General features: G+C 44.0%; 1 protein-coding gene across 1 annotated transcript; it reads left to right on the top strand.

The window, feature by feature from the left end:
* The first annotated feature begins 395 nt into the window (after positions 1-395).
* cd81.S (CD81 protein S homeolog) lies at positions 396-25,582 on the top strand. The gene is given in 8 exon segments (NM_001093546.1): positions 396-513; positions 16,286-16,400; positions 16,484-16,581; positions 18,467-18,541; positions 22,365-22,475; positions 23,230-23,331; positions 23,410-23,493; positions 24,956-25,582. Coding segments are annotated over 8 exon segments (714 nt in total). The 5' UTR covers positions 396-447; the 3' UTR covers positions 25,019-25,582.
* The last annotated feature ends 228 nt before the right edge of the window (positions 25,583-25,810 follow it).

Here is a 25,810-nt window from a genome sequence, read left to right as displayed (position 1 = left end):
CAGGAAATTGTTGAACAAAAACTACATTACCCAACATGCACTGGGAGACTTAGACTAGGCACATTAGGGCAAGAAAACATTTTGGCTGGTTTCCAAAGGACAAACCAGCCACAGGCCAAAAAAAGTAGCCCAAATCTGTACCTTGGCTTGTTTGTACTTTCAAAACCCGCCTGGGCGTTCAATTTGTAGCCCAATTTGGCTGGAAAACAGACTGGTAGTGCAAGAGACACAAGTGAGGCAGGAGGACACCCCACTCATACTAATCATTGGGAGGAAGCTCCGCCCCCTGGCGAGTTAGAGGGGCAGGGGAGGGGCAATGGGCGTGGCACAGACACAGTGTATGGGGAGGCGGCTTGTCTGTGGCTGCACCTTGCCTCTCTGCTCCTCTCACATCTCTGATCCGCTGTGCAGCTAATAAGGGACAAGGGAAAGCTCATCGCAGCCGCCATGGGGGTAGAAGGATGTACCAAATGCATTAAATATCTGCTCTTTGTCTTCAACTTCATCTTCTGGGTAAGTGCGACTCCTTCCGACGGGTTATTTTATGGTACAGTCGGGGTGGCGCGGCACTGGCATCTATTCTATATAGATTGTGGTGCATGGGGGGCGGGATCTTGATCGGGGGGTGCCGGGGAATGGATGAACCCTCTGTTCCATGTATTCCAGATAATGAGCTGATTGAGGTCACGGTAAGCGCCCCTCTGTGTCCCTTGTATGTTACTGGGACTCTATCCCCTGTCCTAGCCAATAACGAACAACAGTCTCTTTGCAGGGTCTCCAACACCACGTGGTGCAGGGGGAATTAGTGGGGGCTGGAGAGAGTTAATCCCCTCCTTGTATCAGTAGAACCCTGCCCTAGATTCTGCCACAGATACACAGTGCCCAGCATTAATAAATGATCCTGTGATTTGTGCATAACATGGCATGCTGGGACTTGTGTTCAATAAACAGGCAGGAGACTGCTGATTGGCCATCCCTGATGTATGTGTTGAGATAATAGACTGTGGGAGAATTACAGGAATCGAGCAACAGGCGGGGTGCAACTGGTTGGGAGAAGCTGCCGTCACTGCTGCCCCTTTGCGTGTTTTTTATAATATATATATACTGATGCAGGGGGTGCAGGTTAAACAAAATTGGGAGGCTTATATGTGAAACATACAGTCAGCACAGATGGCAAGGGCTGTACAATAGGGTATTGATTTCATACAAAAACAGGCTGTTCTAGGAGGCAAAGATGGTCCTGTTCAGCAGAGCTTACACTCTATATGGAGAAGGATGTGTGACTGTACAACAGTTGTGGCATGTTTACACTATACATGTTAATGTCAATACGTACAGTGGTGTGTTTGTGCCTGTGTCACCCTCCCCTCCGACAAAGTGCTCCCACCCGCTTCAAAGAGCACAGTTTATACTCTGATATATTTACAGTACGTAGATAATAACCTCCACCTTCGGCTTTCCCTCTTTCTCCCAACCTCTGAAGATCCATGTAGACTTTATATTATACTATGTGCTTATTGGCTATTTTGGTTAGGGATGCACTGAATCCAGGATTCGGACAGGATACGCCTTTTTCTGCAGGATTCGGCCGAATGCTTATGGTCGGCTGAACCAAATCCTAATTATGCATATGCAAATTAAAGGTGGGGAGGGAAATCACGTGACTTTTTGTAAAAAAAAAAAATGAATGCATATGCAAATTAGGATTTGGTTCAGTATTCAGCCAAATCTTTCACAAAGGATCCGGGGTTCGGCCGAATCCAAAATAGTGGATTTGGAGCATCCCTAGTTTTGATATATATTGTGAGATCTTATAGGGGAATTCCCCCAGAAGTGTTTGTGCTGGAAGATGGAGTAGACGGCTTTAAGAATGTATTATTAAGTCAGGAAGGATTAAAATTGGCGCTTCCATGTTTGCCCTTTTCAGAATTGGGCATTAGAATGGTGGCCATTGGTTGTATAAAACTTACCACTATGGTAGGTCCAATGTGCTTATAAAGCGTTTTCCATTGGGTTACACATTCCTTACATTGTTTATTGGCCATATGTGTTTGTGTGTACAAGAGTTGTCGGCTATCTGTTACAACATTGCTATGTCGTGCTGGCTGCCCTCCATCTGTTTTGAATTAATAGTTCATAAAAGCATGAAGGCAGGCAGTGTTCAGGAAATGGTACCTGGATCCAAGTTGTCCTTTAGTATCTACACATGGGTGGAAGCCTACGGCTCAGCTCTTGTTGGGGTCCCCACAGAACAATATTTAGAATTAGTACAAGGAAACAAAATAATGTGCAAGGAAGACGGGATTGTGGCTCATAGTAGGTATAGTAGGAAGAGATGGTGCCTATAGTAACAGTGGGATAATAGTCTCTGGGAAGGGAGTGTGACTGTGGGATAGCAGGTATAGTAGGGAGAGATGGTGCCTATAGTAACAGTGGATAATAGTCTCTGGGAAGGGAGTGTGACTGTGGGATAGCAGGTATAGTAGGGAGAGATGGTGTCTATAGTAACAGTGGATAATAGACTCTGGGAAGGGAGTGTGACTGTGGGATAGCAGGTATAGTAGGGAGAGATGGTGCCTATAGTAACAGTGGATAATAGTCTCTGGGAAGGGAGTGTGACTGTGGGATAGCAGGTATAGTAGGGAGAGATGGTGCCTATAGTAACAGTGGATAATAGTCTCTGGGAAGGGAGTGTGACTGTGGGATAGCAGGTATAGTAGGGAGAGATGGTGCCTATAGTAACAGTGGATAATAGTCTCTGGGAAGGGAGTGTGACTGTGGATAGCAGGTATAAGTAGGGAGAGATGGTGCCTATAGTAACAGTGGATAATAGTCTCTGGGAAGGGAGTGTGACTGTGGGATAGCAGGTATAGTAGGGAGAGATGGTGCCTATAGTAACAGTGGATAATAGTCTCTGGGAAGGGAGTGTGACTGTGGGATAGCAGGTATAGTAGGGAGAGATGGTGCCTATAGTAACAGTGGATAATAGTCTCTGGGAAGGGAGTGTGACTGTAGGATAGCAGGTATAGTAGGGAGAGATGGTGTCTATAGTAACAGTGGGATAATAGTCTCTGGGAAGGGAGTGTGACTGTGGGATAGCAGGTATAGTAGGGAGAGATGGTGCCTATAGTAACAGTGGATAATAGTCTCTGGGAAGGGAGTGTGACTGTGGGATAGCAGGTATAGTAGGGAGAGATGGTGCCTATAGTAACAGTGGATAATAGTCTCTGGGAAGGGAGTGTGACTGTGGGATAGCAGGTATAGTAGGGTGTAGAGTGTGTGTGTAGAATCTGGCTGTTGCTGCAGTAGTAGGAGTAGACAATGTGGGTATTACCTGTGGGAGTTACATCCACTGAGGCAAAGTTTCCAGTGAAACCTAATGGAATAATGTATTTTTTTCCTTTTCTATTGTGGAAAATAAACCAGCTCTTGATAAAAGCAGCAAAATATTCAGCGTATGAAATATTTACAATTTGGCATGTCTCCACCTTTCCCTTAGCCCACCGTTTTAAAGGAAAAGTAATGCTAAAGAGAACATTTTTGAATGCAACATTTTGTCACAATGCCTAACTCAAGAACCAATATGCAGATATTTGGGTCGGACATGTATCTTTCTTGGGCCATGTCTGCTTCGGTTTAGTGTTAAGCCTGAGCGGTATTTTACCTGACAATAGTAAGGAAGAAAGATAACAGATACAGTGTGGTATTTTTTTCCAGAAAAGGCGGGAATCCTAATCAATACCCACCATTTAGCTCTAATTAGTCCAATGCATAATAAGACTCTTATTGTTTGCTATGAGGCAGCAGAAAGCATCTCTGTTTCTTTCAGATGATGGGCCATGGGCCTGAGGCCTAAGGAAAGGCTTTTTATAAATGGTTGTTGTCATTTACTGTCACCAGTGGGAATGGTGTTAAACCACTTTCTGCACGTGTAAATCAGAATACCAAAGCCAAAACTCCCCTCTGTGTGTGTGTGTGGGTATGGTTCTCATCACGCTGAAAATAACTATTTTCCACCCAGGTGGTAATTTTTATTCACAGTTGGGTGATACAGAAAAACACCAGCATTAGTGCTGTGCTGGTCCCGACCCACACCCGCCCACCCGATCCCGACTTCCGGGTTCCTTTTATAGACCTGCGCTGATGATGTCCCAAAAGGGGCGGGGTGAGAGGCGCGCGTCTATAAAAGTTCAACCCGGAATCCGGCATTTGTAAGATCGCGGGCGGGGAGAGCAGTCCACGGTTGTCACTTCTAATTTTCAAAACTAGCCCAACACTGGCCTAGAGGCACTTCAAAAGTAGCCCAAAAACTGCACAATATGTGCAGTGAAAAAAAAGTCTAAAAAAAAAAAAAGTAATAATTTATGTGAAAATAAGCCTTTTTCAAATTTTCACTGATTTGCAAATTTTCCATGGGGACAGATTCACCCGTCACCAGGGGCGTAACTACAGAGGGGGGCCCAGGAGGTATAGGGGCCCCATAAGGTCCTAATACATATACAATTTAAAATAAATATTGGTAAAACAGCTCAACCTCTTGACATTTTGGTGGCCAGCAGATTTTTACCCCAAAATTGTCTGAAATTGAGAAAAGTCACCAGAAAATGTGAGAATGCTTAAGAGGGACGGAAGACTGGGGTACAGAGCCCAAAATCTGGTAACTCCCGACTTCTACACAAGTCAGTCCCGTTGCATGCTGGGTATTGTAGTCTTACATTAAAGAATGTCGGCAAATTGTTAAACAAAAACTACATTACCCAACATGCATTGGGAGACAGGCTTGGCACATTAGGGCAACAAAAGTACAAACCAGCCAAAGGCCCAAAAAGTAGCCCAAATCCGTACCTTGAGTTTCTACTTTCAAAACCCGCCTGGGCTTTAAATTAGTAGCCCAATTTGGCTGGAAACCTGGCAACTCTGGAGCAGTCAGAGCTCAACCGGGAGCCACCCACGACCCGGAAATTAGGGTGCGAGGTTCAGCTCGAACACTCCCGACCCGCGAGTATCTGGCCGACCCGCGAGTATCTGGCCGACCCGCGAGTATCTGGCCGACCCGCGAGTATCTGGCCGACCCGCGAGTATCTGGCCGACCCGCGAGTATCTGGCCGACCCGCGAGTATCTGGCCGACCCGCGAGTATCTGGCCGACCCGCGAGTATCTGGCCGACCCGCGAGTATCTGGCCGACCCGCGAGTATCTGGCCGACCCGCGAGTATCTGGCCGACCCGCGAGTATCTGGCCGACCCGCGAGTATCTGGCCGACCCGCGAGTATCTGGCCGACCCGCGAGTATCTGGCCGACCCGCGAGTATCAGGCCGACCCGCGAGTATCAGGCCGGCCCGCACATCACTAACCAGCATGTAAGTAACGTCACCCCAGTTAGCAGATCAGAGTATATAACAGTTTTTGGGGGGAGAGGCAATATGGAATAGTTTACATTTCTTTAGACTTAAAGGGGTTACCTTTGATTTAACTTTTAGTATGATATAGAGAGTGAAATTATAAGACAATTTGTAAATGGTTTTCTTTCTTTATTAATTGTGGTTTTTGAGTTATTTAGCTTTTTATTCAGCAGCTCTCTAGTTTCAGCAATCTAGTTGCTAGGGTCCATATTACGTAGCACTGATTTGAATAAGAGACTGGAATATGAATAGAATAAAGAGTAGTAAAAAGCTGCCATACATTTGTAGTCTTACAGAGCATTTGTTTTTATATGGGGTCAGTGAAAGCTGGAGTCAGAAGAAGACGGCAAATAATCCAAAAACTATAAAAAAATAAATAATGACCAAATAAAATAATTGCTTAGAATTCTTTAATATACTTAAAGGAGAATGAAACCCTAAAAATGAATATGGTTAAAATGCCATATTTTATATACTGAACCTATTGCACCAGCCTAAAGATTCAGCTTGTCAATAGCAGCAATGATCCAGGACTTCAAACTTGTCACAGGGGGTCACCATCTTGGAAAGTGTCTGTGACACTCACATGCTCAGTGGGCTCTGATTGGCTGTTGAGAAGCTAAGCTTAGGGCTCGTCACTAATTATCCAGCAGAAAATGAGCTTCCCTGGCTGTAATATAAGCTGATGCTACAGGTTTGCTGATTATTAAATTCTGATGCTAATTGCACTGGTTTCTGTGCTGCCATGTTGTAATTATCTGTATTAATTACTAATCAGCCTTATATTGTGACATTTCTATTCTATGTGTACTGTATATTGTGAGTGGCTCCCTAAGCTCAGTAAGTGACAGCAGCACAGAGCATGTGCAGTGAATCAGCAGAAAAGAAGATGGGGAGCTACTGGGGCATCTTTGGAGACACAGATCTTTACTGCTAAAGGGCCGTGGTTGCCTTGGGCTGGTACAGAAGCACAAATTAGAATGAACAACATTTACAGTCTACTTTAGTTCTCATTTAAAAGGTGAACCACATCCTTCAAGAAATATTTGTACCTGCAAGTCAAGCAATTATCATGGAAGTCTATAGAGCAGGGGTCAGCAACCTTTACTATCAAAAGAGCAATTTTGCCCCTCTCCCACTAAAGAAAAATAGTCTGGCGCCGCAAAACACAACACAGCTTATAAACTTTTTTAACCTTTTTTTAATTTTAACTGTTACAACAACAGAATACAACAAACAGAAGTGCATTGTGTATATGCAGGGCTATAAATTAAACACTGAATAGCCCTATTAAATGCTAGTGTTCTCATCTGTTTAATGTGACTTCTGTTTCTGGAGCTCCATGCTGATCGTCTCTCTCTTGTCTTGAGTGTGTGACCGCGGTAAGGACCATGATAAATCATCTTGCTGTGGCTCGGTCTTGCCTATCACTCCTGGGACGTCTATACAGCCCTCGCTCCTGCTGGCGGCTTCTTGAGTGTGATTACCGCGGTCGCACACTCAAGAAGCCGCCAGCAGGTGCGAGGGCTGTAAATACGACCTGACAGGCAAAGCCGCAAGACTGAGCCGCAGGATGAAAAGCCGCAAGAGGCTCTGGAGCCGCAGGTTCCCTACCCCTGCTATAGAGAGTCAATTTTTAAAGGAGAAGGAAACCTAGTCGGCGCAAAAACCCTCCCCCCCTCCCGTTTGTTGCCCACCCTCCGTCCTCCCCCCCGGCCTACCTGTCCCGCTGGGCAAATGCCCCTAACTTGTTACTTACCCTTCTGCGCAGGTCCAGTCTACGGAGTTCACCGACGCCATCTTCTTTCAAGCGATCTTCTTCCTGCTTTGACCGGCGCATACGCAGTAGGAGCATTTCGCCGGTACGATCTACTGCGCATGCGCCAAAAGTCACAAAGTGAAATCGGAAAACTTCGTGACTTTTGGCGCATGTGCATACCTACCAACTGTCCCTTTTTCGGAGGGACAGTCCCTCTTTTGACAGCTCAACCCGCAGTCCCTCATTTGTACTGGAAAGTCCCTCTTTTCTCTGCACTGAACAGCCAGAAAAAGAAACAAAGTTTCTCACTTAATTGGCTTTTAGCAGAGAGCCCAGAACAGCTAACAGGTGCAAATAAGATACTTTGTAACAATTTTGAGACACAAAAACACAGTTTAGATAAGGAGAAATATTTTCAAATTTTCTTATCCTGCCAAATTTTGTAAAACAAACATGGTAATTAGGGGGTGTGGCCACAGAAAGGGGTGTGGTCAAAAAATAGCTGCGCTACGTGCGGAAAAAAATTTTTTGTCCCTCTTTTTACTTCCAAAATGTTGGGAGGTATGCATGTGCCAAAACGCTGTTCACAGCAGGAAGAAGATCGCGTGGAAGAAGATGGCGCCTGTGAACTCCGTGGACTGGACCTGCGCAGAAGGGTAAGTAACAAGTTAGGGGCATTTGCCCAGCGGGACGGGTAGGCCAGGGGGGAGGAGGGAGGGTGGGCAACACACGGGAGGGGGGAGGGTTTTTGCGCCGACTAGGTTTCCTTCCCCTTTAAGTGCTTTGCTGATTTGCCTGTGGAGCTAAATTCTTGAATTTGCTTTGTGTGTCATGGCCTTTATCCCAATTGCACATTGTTTTGCAAGCACTACAGGGGTCACAAGGTACCCATACTTTGGGTGGTACTTCAGCAAAAATTTGCTTAAAAAAAACTTAGTGTGTGATGTTGTCCCTCAGGAGGCTGTGGGTGTTGCGTGGGCTGAAATTCTCATCGGTCGAAGCCTCCTGATGTTATGGCACTGGCTGACACACACTGACTAGAGCCACACTTTCACTATATGGATGTATTTTCTATTTAACGTTAGTGGTTGGGTACTTGAGAAATGAATGTTGGAGTTTGTCCTGCTGAATGATGCTTGGAACAGGGGAATACCTACGCTCATATTTTGGTTCAGATGATAAAAAAACATAAGGGAAGTTCCCGTTTCTGAGATTTTATTACCAGCCATTGTTTCATTTTGGGCCTCTTTACAGACTAATTTGTGCTGCAACCATAGCAGAACAGAAAGAAAAGACTGAGCGGAACAGTGCCTGGAGTTGCAAAAAACTATTTACAAAAAAGGCATTCAGTGTCTAAAGGTGGCCATACATGGATAGATCCGCTCGTTTGGCGATGTCGCCAAACGAGCGGATCTCCCTCCGATATGCCCACCTTGAGGTGGGCAATATCGGGCAGATCCGATCGTGGGCCCTAGGGCCCAACGATCGGATCCTAGCATTCGGTAAACGGACGGTCGGATCGCGGGACCGCATCAACGAACAGATGCGGCCGAGATCCGACGGGATTTTCTGTCCCATCCGATCGAGATCTGGCCGACTTTCGGCCAGATCTCGATCGGGGAAGCCCGTCGGGGGCCCCCATACACGGGCCAATAAGCTGCCGACACAGTCTGTCGGCAGCTTTTATCGGCCCGTGTATGGCCACCTTTACAGTGTGAGTTGGGGTAGACTTACCCAAATCAATGGGGGGTCCAGGTCCTCAAGCCCCAAACCTTCAGCTCAGGGAGGCAAATAATTGCAAAATAGAAAAAGGCTGGCACAGTCTGGACCACATTCCACAAGTTGATGCAGTAAAAAAGTATTTATTTAGGCAAAAAACATCACAGCAAAGAGCCTTACGCGTTTCGTGCCTAAGAGGCACTTAATCACAGGCTCAAAGTGCCTAGAGTTGGTTGCTTCTGCTTAGCAATTAGGACTGTAAGGTGCGACGATGTGTGGGGCCAAATTGTACCCCGAGGCCTGATCCTAAAAGTCAATTATTGGTGAACAGCAATGTGCCATACACGGGCAGATATTGGCTACTGATCTTTCTTGACCACCATGGGAGGCCTTTGGCCAATGGCCTTTTCATTATCCAGCTTGTTTACACATTGGAAGTAAGGTCAGTAGTGATGGGCGAATCTGTTACCCCGAAAGGTGAAAAATCCGCAAAACGCATTGAAGTCAATGGGCGTCAAAATAATTTAGACTTGCGTCAATTTTTATACGAACGACCATTTGGTCCAAATGCATTAAAGTCAATGGGCGTCCGAATAATTTTGATGCTCGACAGTTTTGATGCGCGCGTCAATTTTGTTGACGCGGTGGATTTTTTTTGCCAGCAAATTGTTGCTGCGGTTTTGCAAATTAATTCGATTGTGGTTGAAACGTGGAAATTTACCTCGAATTAGTTCCTGGCAAATTTATTCACCCATCACTAATGGTCAGCCAAGGACTGTATTCAACTCTATCTTTGTTAGTAGCGCAGCTAAAATGAAGGTGTAGTTGCCCTTTAAACAAAGTGACTAAGGAAATGTTACTGTTCTGCTACTTTAGTTTCCTTCCTCACGCCCTTTTTTTATTTTTATTTGTACTTTTTTTTTTTTTTCTCTTCTCCGGTGTCCGTCTAGGGCTGCACCGTTACCACCTGTGAGGGTCTCTTGCCAAATAAATTCTTTCTGCCCCTACTCTGGCTTTTTATAGACACTGGGGAAGTTTTGTGACTCTGTCTATGCCTGGAAATACATTTAACCCTTTGCTGGCGTAGCTGTTTGGTAAACAGAACCTTCCGCTGTGCACTGTTACGCATATCAATTCCCAGATGCCCCATAGAAGGGAAGTGCAGAAAATATAAGTGAAAACGACAAGGTTTTAAAAGGGGGTAATATAAAGGCGCTTGAGGAAGGGAAAGAGTTGTGGGAGCTCACTACAAGTGAAGCAATGCCTAAACCTATGCCTTCATACTTTATATTATTTTTAAAGGGTAAATAACACCAAGAAATGTCCCGTGTGCAGTTATTCAGAAACTAAGCTGAGTAGAAAAAAATTATTTTCATTTTACCCAACACACACTGGTAGCCAAGCACAGGACCAAAACCATTTGTTCGTTAGCTTCCTGATCAGCTGGCTGGCCCATTAATAAGTTCAACCGTTTATCATATACGCCTAAGACTCGGTCAGACTCCGTATGCTGGTCAATAAACACAATAAAATGCAGGGTTTTTATCGGTGGCAGCTTTGCTTTAGCGCAGAGACACAAGGTCAGATTCGGGGAGATTAGTCGCCAGCCAACAAATCTCCTTTTCTGGGCGACTAATCTTCCTGAACGGGCTTCCCGAAGGCTAGAATGTAAATCGCCGGCGGGATGGCAATCTGTGTGCTTCGTTTTCCGAAGTTACTTCATGAAGATACTTCGGACGACTTTGGAAAACCAAGCACTCTGAGTGCTATCCCGCCGGCGATTTACATTCTAGCCAGCGGGAGGCAGTTCTGGGAGATTAGCCGCCCCGAAGAAGAGGCGACTAAATCCCCCCGAATCAGAACGTGTGTCTCTGCCCTTAGTCTACATTTCAGGTTAAAAGGGCCCTGATCCCCTTCCTATGCTTAGCGCCAGATTGGGAGGAAGGAGGGGCCATCAGGGCCTGCGTGTATTTATTTGTATCTACAACAGCAAGCGATTGGGGACAAATTTGACACGTTTGGTTGCTGCTTCCTTGGTGGAGAAACGTATTCACTAGTGATGAGTTTGACCGCTAAAATGATGCCCATAAACTGTAATCGGTGAAAAAAAAAATTGTTGAGCAAAAAAAATTGACGCACCCAATCACGTGACAGAAAATTTACGCCTATAGACTTCAGTGCAAATTTTTGACGAAGCAAAACTGATCAGATTTTCCCATCGCTAGTTTTACTACAAAAACCAACCAGTCTTCTAGGGTGACACTAGCCTGGAGTAATACACAAATGGATCCGGTTACACTATATATAAACAGAGCCTAATATCAGAATCATGGACACGCCCTTCCCTGCAGACGGTCACTGTTGCGCTGGGAGGAGGATCATTTCAGTCGCAATTGCCTGGATCATCATGGTTATGTTCATGGTTACATTCACAAGTTAAGGTACTTGGAAACCCAGCAGTCAGATTTTCCAGTTAACGGTTGCCTGGCCAACAAGTATTTTTGCTGGAGGTAATCCGCCTAAAATTGCCCAGACTCTCATAGGCTAATGGCACATGTGATGGAGAAAACCTCATTGTTGCCCCTATCGCTCTGAAATTTTCCTTTCACTGTGCCCATGGGGGAGATTTTGGCCTAAAAATTCTAAAGTGTGTATATTTGGGCCAATAACCAATGCTTACTAGTGATGTGCGGGTGGGTTTTTCCCAACCCTAACCAGCCCGCGCCCACCCGCATCCGACTTCCAGGTTCCTTCTATAGACCCGCCCCACCGATGATGTCACAAAAGGGGCGGGGTGAGCAGGCGCACGGCTATAAAGCCGGAAGCTGGCACCCGCGAAGAGGAGTGCAAAGTCGGCCCGAACCCTCATCACTAACCCCTACACTAGCAGTAACAGGATGTCCCGATAAAGGACTGACAATGGGACAAGAAAGCTTTAAAGGGATTCTGTCATGATTTTTATGATGTAGTTTTTATTTCTAAATTGCTCTGTTTACACTGCATGTAATTCACTCTACCATATAAAATTTAATTCCTAACCCAATATTTGTAATATTGGTGTGTAGGTGCATCTCAGGTCATTTTTCCTGGCCATGTGCTTTCAGAAAGAGCCAGCACTTTAGGATGGAACTGCTTTTTGGCAGGCTGTTGTTTCTCCTACTCAATGTAACTGAATGTGTCTCAGTGGGACCTGGATTTTACTATTGAGTGCTGTTCTTAGATCTACCAGGGAGCTGTTATCTTGTGTTGGGGAACTGCTATCTCGTTATCTTCCCATTGTTCTGATGATAGGCGGCTTGGCTGGGGGTTATTTCATTCCAACTTGAAGTACAGCAGTAAAGAGTAACTGAAGTTTATCAGAGCATAAGTCACATGACTAGGGACACCTGGGAAGCTGACAAAATGTCTAGCCCCATGTCAGATTTCAAAATTAAATATAAAAAAAATCTGTTTACTCTTTTGAAAAAGGGATTTTAGCGCAGAAGTCTGCTGGAGCAGCACTATTAACTGATAGTATCCCTTTAATGGGACAGAAAGGGGACTGGGCATAAATGTCTTCATAGCTAGCTATTATTTTGTTAGTGATTTTGAAAACACTGTTTACTTATATTAAACATAGCTTTCAGTCATTAAAGTATTTTTAAAACGGTATGCTTTTAAAACAAGGCAATAACACTTTTCTTGGAAAGAGATTTACTTCCCTTTAATATATGCCTCGTGTTGTGAATTCCCCCAAAATAAAGGATGACTCTTCCCGCTTATCCTGTTTTTGCTCTGTGGTTGGGGTGGACGTTAGATGGTTTAGGCAGAAAAAAAAGAGGATACGCCTCTTACTGTAGTGTAAGGCTATGGGGCAAATTCACTAAGCGCCGAACGCTAGCGTTACTTCGCTAGCGTTACTTCGCTAGCGTTACTTCGCTAGCGTTTGTTATTTTCGTTACTGCACAAATTCACTAACGAACGCTGGCTTGTTTCGCTAGTGTTGCTTCGCACCCTTACGCCTGGCGAAGTTTCGCTGGCGACGTACAAACTTTTACATATGACTGTAAGTCTGATCTGGGCAGTGCGGAACACCATTTTTGAAGGAAAACTAGCAATTTCATACCATAATGTCAGATTGCAAACTGGCAATCACTCAGGACTCGAGTCAGGATTTTACCAGTGGCATAACTTTGGGGTCAAATTTTCCATATTTGGGACCCCCTCCCCCAGAACTGCACTACCCTCTTCACTAATTGGGTTTGGGAGATCAATTCAAATAATCTGTTATGCATAACTGGGAATCATTATGGGAGCTCTCTGCATCATTCATGAGAGATCTCAACTTGGGTTTTCATTTCCCTTTAAAGCATAATACTAAAATTATAACGGCCAGGAAGGAAGTCATGTGAGTACCAGGAAATCCACTCCCCCACACAGGCACAAAACTACAACTTTTCGAAAAAAGTCACTAGACCAAAATGTATGACTTTTTGCCCTAAAAATAATACTCTACACAACGCAGTATATTGTATTTCACTATCTCTTTGACAAACTTCCGCTTCCATTGAATTGTAAGCCTTGAGTATTTTCCCAGGACGCCCATCTATTGTCTAGGAACAAGTCCTTGGAGATGTTAGAGATTCATGACCAAGCCTTGTCGTGGGTTCAGACCTCCTCCCCTCCTGTCTCCTACAGTCCAACACTTCTGCTCTTCCTGTTTTCTCAACCAATTTCCCCTGCTGTTCCTACGCGCTGAGAGTGTGCGAAACGCGCTTCTGGTTTATAGATGCCATTGTCGTTGCACTGTGTACCTGATTTTATTCGGATGCAGGCTAACTACATCGACTAGTCCAGTGGTCCCCAACCAGTAGCTCGCGAGCAACATGTTGGTCACCAACACCTTGGATGTTGCTCCCATTGGCCTTAAAGCAGGGGCTTATTTTTGAATTCCAGGCTTGGAGGCAAGTTTTGGTTGCATAATAACCAGGTGTTTTGCCAAATAGAGCCTCCTGTAGGCTGCCAGTTCATATAGGGGCTACCAAACAGCCAATAACAGCCCTTATTTGACATCCCCATGGACTTTTTCATGCTTGTGTTGTTCTCCAACTCTTTTTTGATGTTCAAATGTGGCTCACGAGTAAAAAAGGTTGGGGACCCCTGGACTAGTCTGTCTCAATGTATAGAATACCATATAGGTCTACAAAGCATGGTTGAGGTATTTATCATTGGCCTGCCTGATGAAGAGCTTTCCTTCCCTTAGCGGAGGTTCTGACTTATGAAAAGTATGCGACTCCCAGGGTTGTAGCAGAACTGACCTTATGAACCGACAGGACACCAGTTCCTGTTTATTTCAAATGAAGTTGTGTCCTGCTGACCCACCTCTCTTCAACATATCCGTTAGTAGTTTTGTAACTCATTTTGGGGGAAATAGACGTATTTTTTTTTTGTTTTGTTTTTTTTAGAGTTTGTACATCTGATAGACCCATGTTCCTGGAACTTTTAGCCTATGGGATGTGTCTAAATAGCTGTGATACATGGGGCCTCATATATGTATTAAAGGAGAAGGAAAGGTTAAAATTAAGTAAGCTTTATCAGAAAGGTCTATATAAATACACCAGTAACCCCTCAAAGTAATGCTGCTCTGAGTCCTCTGTCAAAAGAAACACCACATTTTTTTCCTTCTATTGTGTACTCATGGGCTTCTGTATCAGACTTACTGTTTTTAGCTTAAACCAACAGGGCTAGGGCTTGAGCATGCTCAGTTTGCTCCTCTCCCCCTCCCTGCTGTAATCTGAGCTCAGAGCTATGAGTGAGCAGGGAGAGACTCAGGCAGGAAGTGATGTCACAGCAAGATAATATGGCAGCTGCTATCCTAAACAAACAGAGACCGTGTATAGCTGATTACTCAGGTATGGAAAAGTATTCTAAAGAGTAAAAATGGCATTTACTGCCTTGGTAGCTTTGGTAGCCTTGGTAGCTTTCCTTCTCCTTTAAAGGGGAAGTAAAGTCTAAAATAGAATAAGGCTAGAAATGCTGTATTTTGTATACTAAACATAAACATGAACTTACTGCACCACAAGCCTAATCAAACAAATGATTTATGCTTTCAAAGTTGGCCACAGGGGGTCACCATCTTGTTACTTTGTTAAACATCTTTGCAAGACCAAGACTGTGCACATGCTCAGTGTGGTCTGGGCTGCTTAGGGATCGTCATAAATGATCAAAACCGCACAAGTCAAATAATATCTGCCAGAAGCCGATACAGCAAGACTGATTAATAATCAGAATATACAGACTGCACTGGGTCCTGTGTTGTCATGTAATCTAATGTGGATTTTATAGTTTTTGTATTGTTTAATACAAACTTTCTCCAACTCTGCAGAACCAGTGGCTGCAGCAAAATAATCCTCCAAATAGAATCCCAGTTTATCTGTTTAAATCTGGCTCCGTGATCTTTGTCCCTGCAGCTGGAGTTGGAAACAGTAAAGGGGATATAAAGGCAAAAATAAAATCCAATACAAATCTCTACACAGTCGCCGACTGCTCTACAGGGAAACAAACAAAGCTGCTTGAGTTCTGCATGGCTGGGAAGTAAGGCGGGGGTTCCCCCTGCTGTTCATAAGTATGATTGTTTCCCTGCAGAGCAGTTAGGGACTGTCTGACAATTCCTATCCAATGAAGGGAGAATTTCACTGCATACAGTCAGGTTTCTTATAAAAACGGTACAGATTTTTAAATTAAAGTATATTGGCGATAGGTTTCTTTTTCATTAAAGAAAGTAAAAAATGGGATTTAATTTTGTTTGCCTTTACAAACTTTTTAAACACAAGTATGTCTGTTGGCATAACAAAACCCTGAAGCTTCAGCCACCTCCAAAAGTGGCAGTAGGTTTCCCAGTGGAGGCTGCGTCTATTGATGCAGCAGACGCGTGCCTAAGAATTAGCCTCATCCTGAACCTGTGGCACCTTCGGCAATGCTAAAACTGCATACTTGGTCAGTTACAGTTACGGTAAATAAGATATAGATCATTTTACATTTAATATCTACATTAGCTCAAATAATGAAGTGGCCATTCAGAAAGAAGTGCAATACAAATGGATGCAATGACCGAGCTTATAAATAATTCATGTTTTGCCTATTGTATCCTGAGCCTTTGGATTGATGGGATACAGTAATGGTTAATTAAAAGTCTCTTTATAGCCGTCACTCATTATTGATATGAAATAGAACCGCTTTTATTCATTTTCTTAATACATACCTGGTGTATGATCTTAAACATTCTCTACACTAGTACAAAATGAGTTTTTGCTTTTGCCGTTCAGAAGAATAAGAATGGGCTGCAGGTGGGCAAGGGTAACTTAACTTTTTATATTGCTGTGACCCCCCCCCCCCCATAACTGATTTGTTTTTTCTTTGTCTTTTAGCTGGCCGGTGGTGTGATTCTTGGGGTAGCACTGTGGCTTCGACATGACCCCCAAACATCCAACCTACTTTTTCAGCAATTTGAGGACAAGCAAGCACCAGGGACCTTCTACATTGGTAAGTTGAGTTTGATTCAGCTCCGCTTCTAGAGCCTGCAGTCCTTTTACGCACAAACGCTGATAACTGGTATCTGTTTCTAGGTGTCTATATCCTAATAGCAGTTGGCGCTGTCATGATGTTTGTGGGATTCCTGGGATGTTATGGGGCCATTCAGGAATCTCAGTGTCTTCTGGGAACGGTAAGCCACAGATGATTATCAGCCCTTTCTATTAACCTTATTTTTGGAGAGCAGGCACTATAATAAAGGCAATCTGCCAGCCAGGCAGTAGATATAAGTAAAATTATTTACTATGTCAATTGCAGCCTTACGCGTTTCGTGTTAACAACACAGTCGCGTCGGATCAACGATGCGACTTCATCTGACATTTCTATCTCTTACCTTATTTCCGTCGCATGCGTTATGTCGCAGCGTGTCGGATTGCAATCCGTGTAGCCCTACCTAGGGTTGCCACCTTTACTAAAAAATATTACAGGCCAGTGGGGGGCGGGCACCAAAAGGGGGTAGTCCGTGACAAAAAAGGGGGCGGAGCTACGTGGCGTGCCGCAAAAGGGGCAGAGCAATATCGCAGAGACGTCAACAGTGCTGGAAAAAAAGGTAAGTTCTGTGCGAATTGGGGGCAGGCCAGGGGCTTTTTTTTAAAGGGTATTACAAATTACCGGCAACTGCATTGCCGGTAAATTTGTAATACCGGCTCCGGCCTTGGCAGGTGTTTTACCGGCTAGGCCGGTAAAATACCGGCCGGGTGGCAACTCTTGTCCTACCCTGAAACTCCGCTTGCGCTCCTCTTCAGAAAGCAATCGGGCGATCCATCATGCGGTGCTCGATTTCTCCTCCCTGCCTTCCTTATAGGAGTTAGCCAGGGAGGAGAAATCGAATGCCGCACGATGGATCGTTGCTATGTCGCCTTTTCTAAAGAGGAGCATGTTGTGTGAAAAGTTGTGTGAAAGATGGAAGATCATAAGCTTATAAGGAAGTTATTCAGCAGTAGCAGCTCTCTGCATTCTCCAGTAGCTCAAGGCTGCCTGTGGCTGTATTTAAACTACAGCTTTAAAGGAAAACTAGGTCTCTATAAAAAGATATTACATAAAACAGCTTATATATAAAACCCTGCTTTATGTAAATAAACCATTTTCATAATAATATACTTTTCTAGTAGTATGTGCCATTGGGTAATCATAAATAGAAAATTGCTATTTTAAAAAAAATAAGGGCCACCCCATGGGATCGTACGATTCACGGTGCACACAAACAAATCAAACAAACTATACTTGTTAGGTCACATGAGCCAATTAACAAACAGAGAGTTCTGTCTTTTGCTTCAACACTTCTTCCTGTTACAGTTAGAGCTGCAGTATTTCTGGTCAGGTGGTCTCTTCCTGTTACAGTTAGAGCTGCAGTATTTCTGGTCAGGTGATCTCTTCCTGTTACAGTTAGAGCTGCAGTATTTCTGGTCAGGTGATCTCTTCCTGTTACAGTTAAGGTGGCCATAGACGCAAAGATCCTATCGTACGAATCGAGGATTCATACGATTTTCGGACCGTGTGTGGAGAGTCCCGACATTTTTCGTCCGGCGGAGATCGGTCGTTTGGTCCCGACCGATCTCGCCGGAGCCCATTGCGCTTTTATCATAATCTGAACGTTCGGCCCTAGGGCCGAACGTTCAGGTTACCCCCGATATAGCCATGCCCGTTAGTGGTATATCGGGGAAAGATCGGCTCGTTGGGCAATGTTGCCAAACGAGCGAATCTTTTTGTCTATGGCCACCTTTAGAGCTGCAGTATTTCTGGTCAGGTGATCTCTGAGGCAGCACACAGACCATCAGAAAATGGTGGCTCCCAACAAGGGCAATATTTACTTAAATATATATTCCAGTTAGGTAAGATTCATTAACATGCCACTTAATAGGATATAATCTGTTGCTTAAGTGTTCATTTTGGGGGTATAGTTTTCCTTTAAACTGCTTCTTGGACACTTGTACAATAACCAAAGAATTCTGTGTCCTTTGTAAAGACTTTAGGCTGGTTTGTGTCAATTATACCCACCAAATTCCATATCTTTGCAGTTCTTTGCTTGCCTGGTGATCCTCTTTGCCTGCGAGGTGGCTGCTGGTATCTGGGGCTTTGTGAACAGGGATCAGGTGAGTATTTATAAAGTGTTGTTGTCTGGTCAAAGGCTACCTAAAAGGAATGGTTGCCATGCAGCTTGGCATTGTAGAACAGAAGTTGGGTTGTGGAGGGAATGCATTTCATTGGTCATAATAGCTGGTTCATTCTGCAATAATAATAATGCTATCCTGCTTTGCATGCATCATACACACCATACATTAGAGGAGTGGTTCACCTTTAAATTAACTTTTAGTATGTTATAGAATGGCTAATTCTAAGCAACTTTCCAATTGGCCTTTATCTTCCCGTTTTTAGAGTTTTTGAATGATGTGCCTTCTTCTTCTTCTGACTCTTTCCTGCTTTCAAATAGGGGTCACTGGCCCCATGTATAAGACAAATGCTCTTTAAAGCTACAAATGTATTGTTACTTTTTATTACTCATCTTTCTAAACGGGCCTCCCCTATTCCAGTCTCTTGTTCTAATCAAGGCATGGTCGCTAGGGTAATTAGGACCATAGTAACCAGATGGCTGAAATTGAAACTGGAGAGCTGCTGAATAAAAAGCTAAATAAGTCCAAAACCACAAATCCTAAAAAATGAAGATCATTTGTAAATTGTCTCCAATTATTACTCTCTACGTCATACTAATAGTTCATTTACAAGTTTAAACAACCCCTTTAAAGGGGTTGTTCACCTTCAAACACCTAGGGGCACATTTACCTAGGGTCGAATATTGAGGGTCAATTAACCCTCGATATTCGACCGTCAAAGTAAAATCCTTCAACTTCGAATATCGAAGTCAAAGGATTTTTTTTCCGCAATTCCTACGATCGAACGAATAATCGTTCGATCGAATGATTAAATCCTTCGAATCGAAGGATATTCCTTCGATCAGGAAATTGTTAGGAAGCCTATGGGGACCTTCCCCATAGGCTAACATTGGCCTCGGTAGGTTTTAGGTGGCGAACTAGGGGTTCGAAGAAATTTTTAAAGAGACAGTACTTCGACTATCGAATAGTCGAACGATTTTTAGTTCGAATCGTTCGATTTGAAGGTCGTAGTCGAAGGTCAAAGTAGCCATATTCGACCATTCGAAATTCGAACTATTTTTCCTCTATTCCTTCACTCGAACTAAGTAAATGGGCCCCCTAGTTGTTTTCAGATAGACCACCGGGAATAACAAATTTTTCCAATTACTTTCTATTTTCTATCTGTGATGGTTTTTCTAATATTCAAGTGTAAAGTGTCATTTTTCACCTTCTAAAGCAGATCTGGGGGGGTCGCCGACCCTGTAAACTGTTCTAAATTGATACATTTAGTTGATAAATTCCTTATCTCTGTACCTGTTGAGCAGAATCTCTGGGTTTTAGTGATGTGCGGGTTAGGGTTGCACCCGACTCTAACCCGCCCTGCTCCAACCTGAACCGGCGCTTCCGGCATCCTTTTATAGACCCGCCCTGCCGATGACGTCACAAAAGGGGCGAGGCGAGCAGATGCAAGACTATAAAACCGGAAGTTGGAAGCCGAGGTTTGAAGGTGGCGAGTGGAGAGAGCAGGAGAAGAGCTCAACCCGCAGCCGCCCGCCACCCGCGAGAAGCAGTGTGAGGTCGACCCAAACCCGCCCGACCCGCACATCACTACTGGATTTCATTACAGGCAGCCGTTAGAATTGATACAATAGTTGCTCATACTCCAGAGATGCTGCTGAGAAATGTATCAACTAATTGTTGCAAAACTGTAACAGTTCAGAGTCTGAATTACTGAGCTGCCAGACTCAAACACCAGAGACAGGAACACTAAACTTTAAACTTAGATTTTGAAAAAACTGTAAAAAAATATAAATAATGGAAAGTATTAAAAAAAAAAGTTTTAAGGCTAAGATGCAAGCATGAAGTACAAAATTGCATGCATTTTGGCATTTTCTTTTTGCAATGTGCACTTGGCACCAGGGTTTTTTTTGCCAATGAGGCAAGTTGAGGCTGTTACCTCAGGCGGCAGCGCCCCACTAGGTACCAGGGGCGGCAAAAATGCTGCTCCTGGTACTTTAAGAGCGAATTTCCGGGGGAGGGGGGCAGCAGCAACTGCTGCTGCTTCAGGCGGCAGAGGGGCCAGGATCGCCCCTGCTTGGCACCAGTTCAACTTGCTCTGTACTTCCAGGGTTTGTCCTACACATGCAACTGTCATACACCCGGTGAATCACAAACCGGCACCGTTATTGACACTGCACACAGCAGCATACTGCAAGTGACACCATTTGAGCTGCAACCCCAACCTGCACTCAATTTCCCACAGTGGATAACCCTTTGCGCCTGCATTGGGAAATTTAGTGGCTGCTTTTAATCTGCAGTTCTAGGAAAAAAACTCTGCATTGTATGTAGTAACATGGCAGTTTGCATCCAAATTTTGCACATTGCACTGTATTGGTTAATGACCCCTGCTGAGGTTAATTCTATACATGGGCTGATACAGTGGCGTAACTAGTTGTTACTGGGCCCCATAGCAAATTCAATTTAGGGCCCCAAAATATTTATAAGTTGGCCTATTTTACCAAGATATATTAAAATTGCTAATTAATTAGGGTCTCACTGGACCCCCTACACTCCTGGGCCCCCCTGCAACCGCAGGGTCTGCTTCCTCTATAGTTACGCCCCTGGACTGATACATATGAGCCAGGGGGAAGAAGGGGAAGACTGGTGGCTGTGATAACCTCTTCCCAGTAACTGGTGCATCATTACAGACAGTGATGTATCCCCGCTGCCATGACATGTGGTGCTGATCCTCTACATCAGGAAGTCCTTTTACATTCCATATCCCTTCCTTATGTAACAATAATACATACTGCACCTCTCGCCTGTTTCCTTTTCCTCTCATCTGTCACCTGTTTCCCTCTTCTGCTTCCTGTTTCTTCCTTCCGACTCCATGATTGTAGCCCTGCCTTCAGACTTGCTGTCCATCTCATGATTTTTTCATGAACATAAATATAGGCAACAGCCAGATAAGATGAAGGGAAAGACAATGACCATATTTCACAAGACATTTGGAGACATTCTACTGCCTTTCCTGCTCACTCCCCATCTGCAGACTAGAATGGCACTGAATCCTTGAATTATTTGTCATTAAGTCTTCCTTTGGTAGGGTTAAAGGAGAACTAAAGCGTAACTAAAGAAGTAGGATAGAAATGTTGTACATGATGTTTTGTGCTTCTGTACCAGCCCAAGGCAACCACAGCCCTTTAGCAGTAAAGATTGGTGTCTCCAAAGATGCCCCAGTAGCTCCCCATCTTCTTTTCTGCTGATTCACTGCACATGCTCTGTGCTGCTGTCACTTACTGAGCTTAGGGACCCACTCACAATATACAGTACACATAGAATAGAAATGTCACAATATAAGGCTGATTAGTCATTAATACACATAATTACTACATGGCAGCACAGAAACCAGTGCAATTAGCATCAGAATTGAATAATCAGCAAACCTGTAGCATCAGCTTATATTACAGCCAGGGAAGCTCATTTTCTGCTGGATAATTAGTGACGAGCCCTAAGCTTAGCTTCTCAACAGCCAATCAGAGCCCACTGAGCATGTGAGTGTCACAGACACTTTCCAAGATGGTGACCCCCTGTGACAAGTTTGAAGTCCTGGATCATTGCTGCTATTGACAAGCTCAAACTTTAGCCTCGTGCAATAAGTTCACTATATAAAACATGGCATTTTTAGCCCTATTAATTTTTAGGGTTTAGTTCTCCTTTAAAATCATTAAAACAAGGTATTATCCACAAACCCTGGTGTAAGCGTTATTGTATGCTCTATATGTTATGTGTTCAACGCCTACTGATATTTTGTTTATTTTGTCAGGTGTCAAAGGAAATGGGACTTTTCTACAGTGAGGTGTATCAACATGCAACCACCGGCACTAAGGAACAGCAGCAAAAGGCTCTCCCTGTGCTCAAGGCTTTCCATGAGACAGTAAGTGTTAAAGTACCCCTCCAGTATATCTGCTCAAACACACACAGATACTGACCATACACTGGGTTGTCCAAATGCTATTGTTCCTTTTGTTAGGGCCAATAGAACAATTGCAACTGCATGAAGAGAAGATGCGCTTCATTGTGCACTCCCCAAAAAGGTTTTCTTGGCAGATGGGATTTTGGAATTGTTACTGTATGATCAGTTGAAACCAACCCTCCCAAGCTGATATACATGGCCAGATGGTCAGCAGTATGGTTAATCGGCTAAACGGAACTTTGTAAAGACCACTTACCGTATATACTCGAGTATAAGCCGAGTTTTTCAGCCCCCAAAATATGCTGAAAAACTCCACCTCAGCTTATACTCGGGTCAAGTGCAAAAACGGTCACCGGCGTCCAAGAATAGTCTCCAAGAATGGTTGCCGGCATCCAAAAACGAGATGCCGGCATCCAAAAACGAGATGCCGGCACCTCCAATGTGAGCAGAAACCCTCAATTTTTTGATTGAAACTTACCAGATGCTGCTGCATTTCTCACCCTAGGCTTATACTCTAGTCAATAAGCTTTCCCAGTTTTTGGAGGTAAAATTAGGTACCTCGGCTTATACTCGGGATGGCTTATACTCGAGTATTTACGGTATCTCCATTTGAATCCTGCATCGCATTTTTTTGTAGTGTGTATTCTCCCCATGTCTACTTGCATCCAGCTAAACACTATTTTTTTGTTTTTTCCCTCTTCTTTTATTCTTCCAGCTGCAGTGCTGTGGTGATGGCAGTCTTTCAAAATTCGCCCTCTTGAACCTTAACGAAGTGTGTCCAAAGCCCAGTAATTTACTAGATCAATTCACCATGGAGGTTAGTATGTCTTGAAGGAAATGATTTGGACGGGGCTTCGACTAGGCATCCACGCTAATCATTTGCATTTTATTTCAGGATTGCCACCAGAAAATCGATGCTCTGTTCTCAACCAAGCTGTATTTGGTCGGTATCGCTGCTATTGTGGTGGCCGTTATCATGGTAAGATCACTGCATGCATTCCCTTTGCTTCTGTTTAATGTCCACACTACTCCATAAATGACCCAGCAAGTATTCATAGACCTACGCTAAGGTTTTCATTCACATAACGGAAGTATTCAAATGCCATTGTCATGTCTTGCCCTCAGGGAAAAAGCTGATGTACGGCACGTGGTGGTTGGGGGAACTGGCCAGTAGGACTAGCCAATATGTGCTTAGGGTTAGTGATTAAGAGTTTAGTTCGGTGGTGTTTAAAATAATTTTTATGATGTCGTTTTTATTTCTAAATGACACTGTTTACACTGCAAATAATTCACTCTACAATATAAAATCTCATTCCTGAACCAGCAAGTGTATTTAGTTGTAATATTGGTGTGTAGGTGCATCTCAGGTCATTTTGCCTGGTCATGTGCTTTCAGAAAGAGCCAGAACTTTAGGATGGAACTGCTTTCCGACGGGCTGTTGTTTCTCCTACTCAATGTAACTGAATGTATCGCAGGGGGACCTGGATTTTACTATTGAGTGCCGTTCTTAGATCTACCAGGCAGCTGTTATCTTGTGTTAGGGAGCTGCTATCTGCTTACCTTCCCATTGTTCTGTTGTTAGGCTGCTGGGGAGGATGGGGTGATATCACTCCAACTTGCAGTAAAGAGTGACTGAAGTTTATCAGAGCACAAGTCACATGACTGGGGGCAGTTGGGAAACTGTCTAGCCCCATCTCTATCTCGTTGCTATCTCGTTACCTTCCCATTGTTCTGATGATAGGCAGGTTGGCTGGGGGTTATTTCATTCCAACTTGCAGTAAAGAGTGACTGAAGTTTATCAGAGCATAACTCACATGACAAGGGACACCTGGGAAGCTGACAATATGTCTAACCCCATGTCAGATTTCAAAATGAAATATAAAAAAATATGTTTGCTCTTTTGAAAAACGGATTTCAGTACAGAATTCTGCGGGAGCAGCACTATTAACTGATGTGTTTTTAAATATTTTTTTCCCCATGACAGTATCCCTTTAAAGCATCTGATCCACAGTTGGTCTTCTGGTCTTAAGGCCCTCATACAGGGGCCAATAAAAGCTGCCGACAAACTGATTTGGCAGCTTATTGGCCCGTGTGTGGGCCATCCGACGGGCTTTCCCGATCAATATCTGGCCTAAAGTCGGGCGGATCTCGATTGGGCAGGTTAAAAAATCCCGTTGGATCGCTGGCACATCTTTGCGTGTAAGTGGTCTCGTGATCCGAAACCGTGACCCTAGGGCCCACAATTGGATCAGCCCGATATCGCCCACTTCAGTGTGGCATATCGGGGAGAGATGCGCTCGCTTGGCGACTTCGCCAAACAAATGGATCCCTATGTCTATGGCCACCTTTAGTGCCATTGTTTTCTCCAGGCGATTTATTGTATTTGATACTTCCATTCGAATTAATCGGTTTACCTTTTTTCCCTTCTGTGTCTCCCCTAGATCATCGAGATGATATTCAGTATGGTCCTGTGCTGTGGCATCCGAATTTATTCTGTATACTAAGGAACGCCTTTATTCTCCTGTGTATATAAGTCCTTGTCTTTTCCCTCTGCCCCAAGCCCTCCATTTTAATTTTTTTCTAAATATTCTGCCCTCTTGGTGATCGAGTCAATGTCCTGCCGGTGCTGTGGATTCCTAGCTTGGACTTCCCCTATGTTTTTATGAGCAATGCTCTAGATATTTCTTCAACAAGACACTCAGGAATTTGGGTGCCCTCGAATGTATACGGTCTGCTTGCAGTGCTCTGACTTCCAGTTTACAGCGTCTGCGGTCAGAAGGACGCATCATCTTGTGTATGCCACTTCATAAGATACTAAAGAGTTCCATGGTGGGGCCTTGTGGTAAAACCAGCTCTGGCTGCTCTTTACATTCTTATTGCTGTAGAGTCATGATCTCTCCCGTTTCACGTGTAAAAGATGTTGTGTTTGTGCTGTTTGGGAGAGGAGTAAATCCATATTCCTTGCACGATGGCCCCGTTTCCTACACTCCGTCATTACATAGTAAATATATATAAATATAAACATGTAAAAAGATTCTGATTAAAATCCTTTGGGGGCTTTTACCCCACACCAAAGTCTGATTCATTTATTTATTGGGTGCAGGCATGTAGGGAGGGTATTTAAAGGAGAAGGAAAGCTACCAAGGCAGTTTGTTGCCAATAGATTAGCCGCAACAGTGCAAGCTAGAATGCCATTTTTATTCTTTAGAATGCTTTTCCATACCTGAGTAATCAGCTATACACGGTCTCTGTTTGTTTAGGATGGCAGCTGCCATATTATCTTGCTGTGACATCAC

This window comes from Xenopus laevis, chromosome 4S (genome assembly GCF_017654675.1).
Source record: "Xenopus laevis strain J_2021 chromosome 4S, Xenopus_laevis_v10.1, whole genome shotgun sequence".
In the NCBI taxonomy this organism is placed as follows: Eukaryota; Metazoa; Chordata; class Amphibia; order Anura; family Pipidae; genus Xenopus; species Xenopus laevis.
This window is presented reverse-complemented; position numbering and strand designations above follow the sequence as displayed.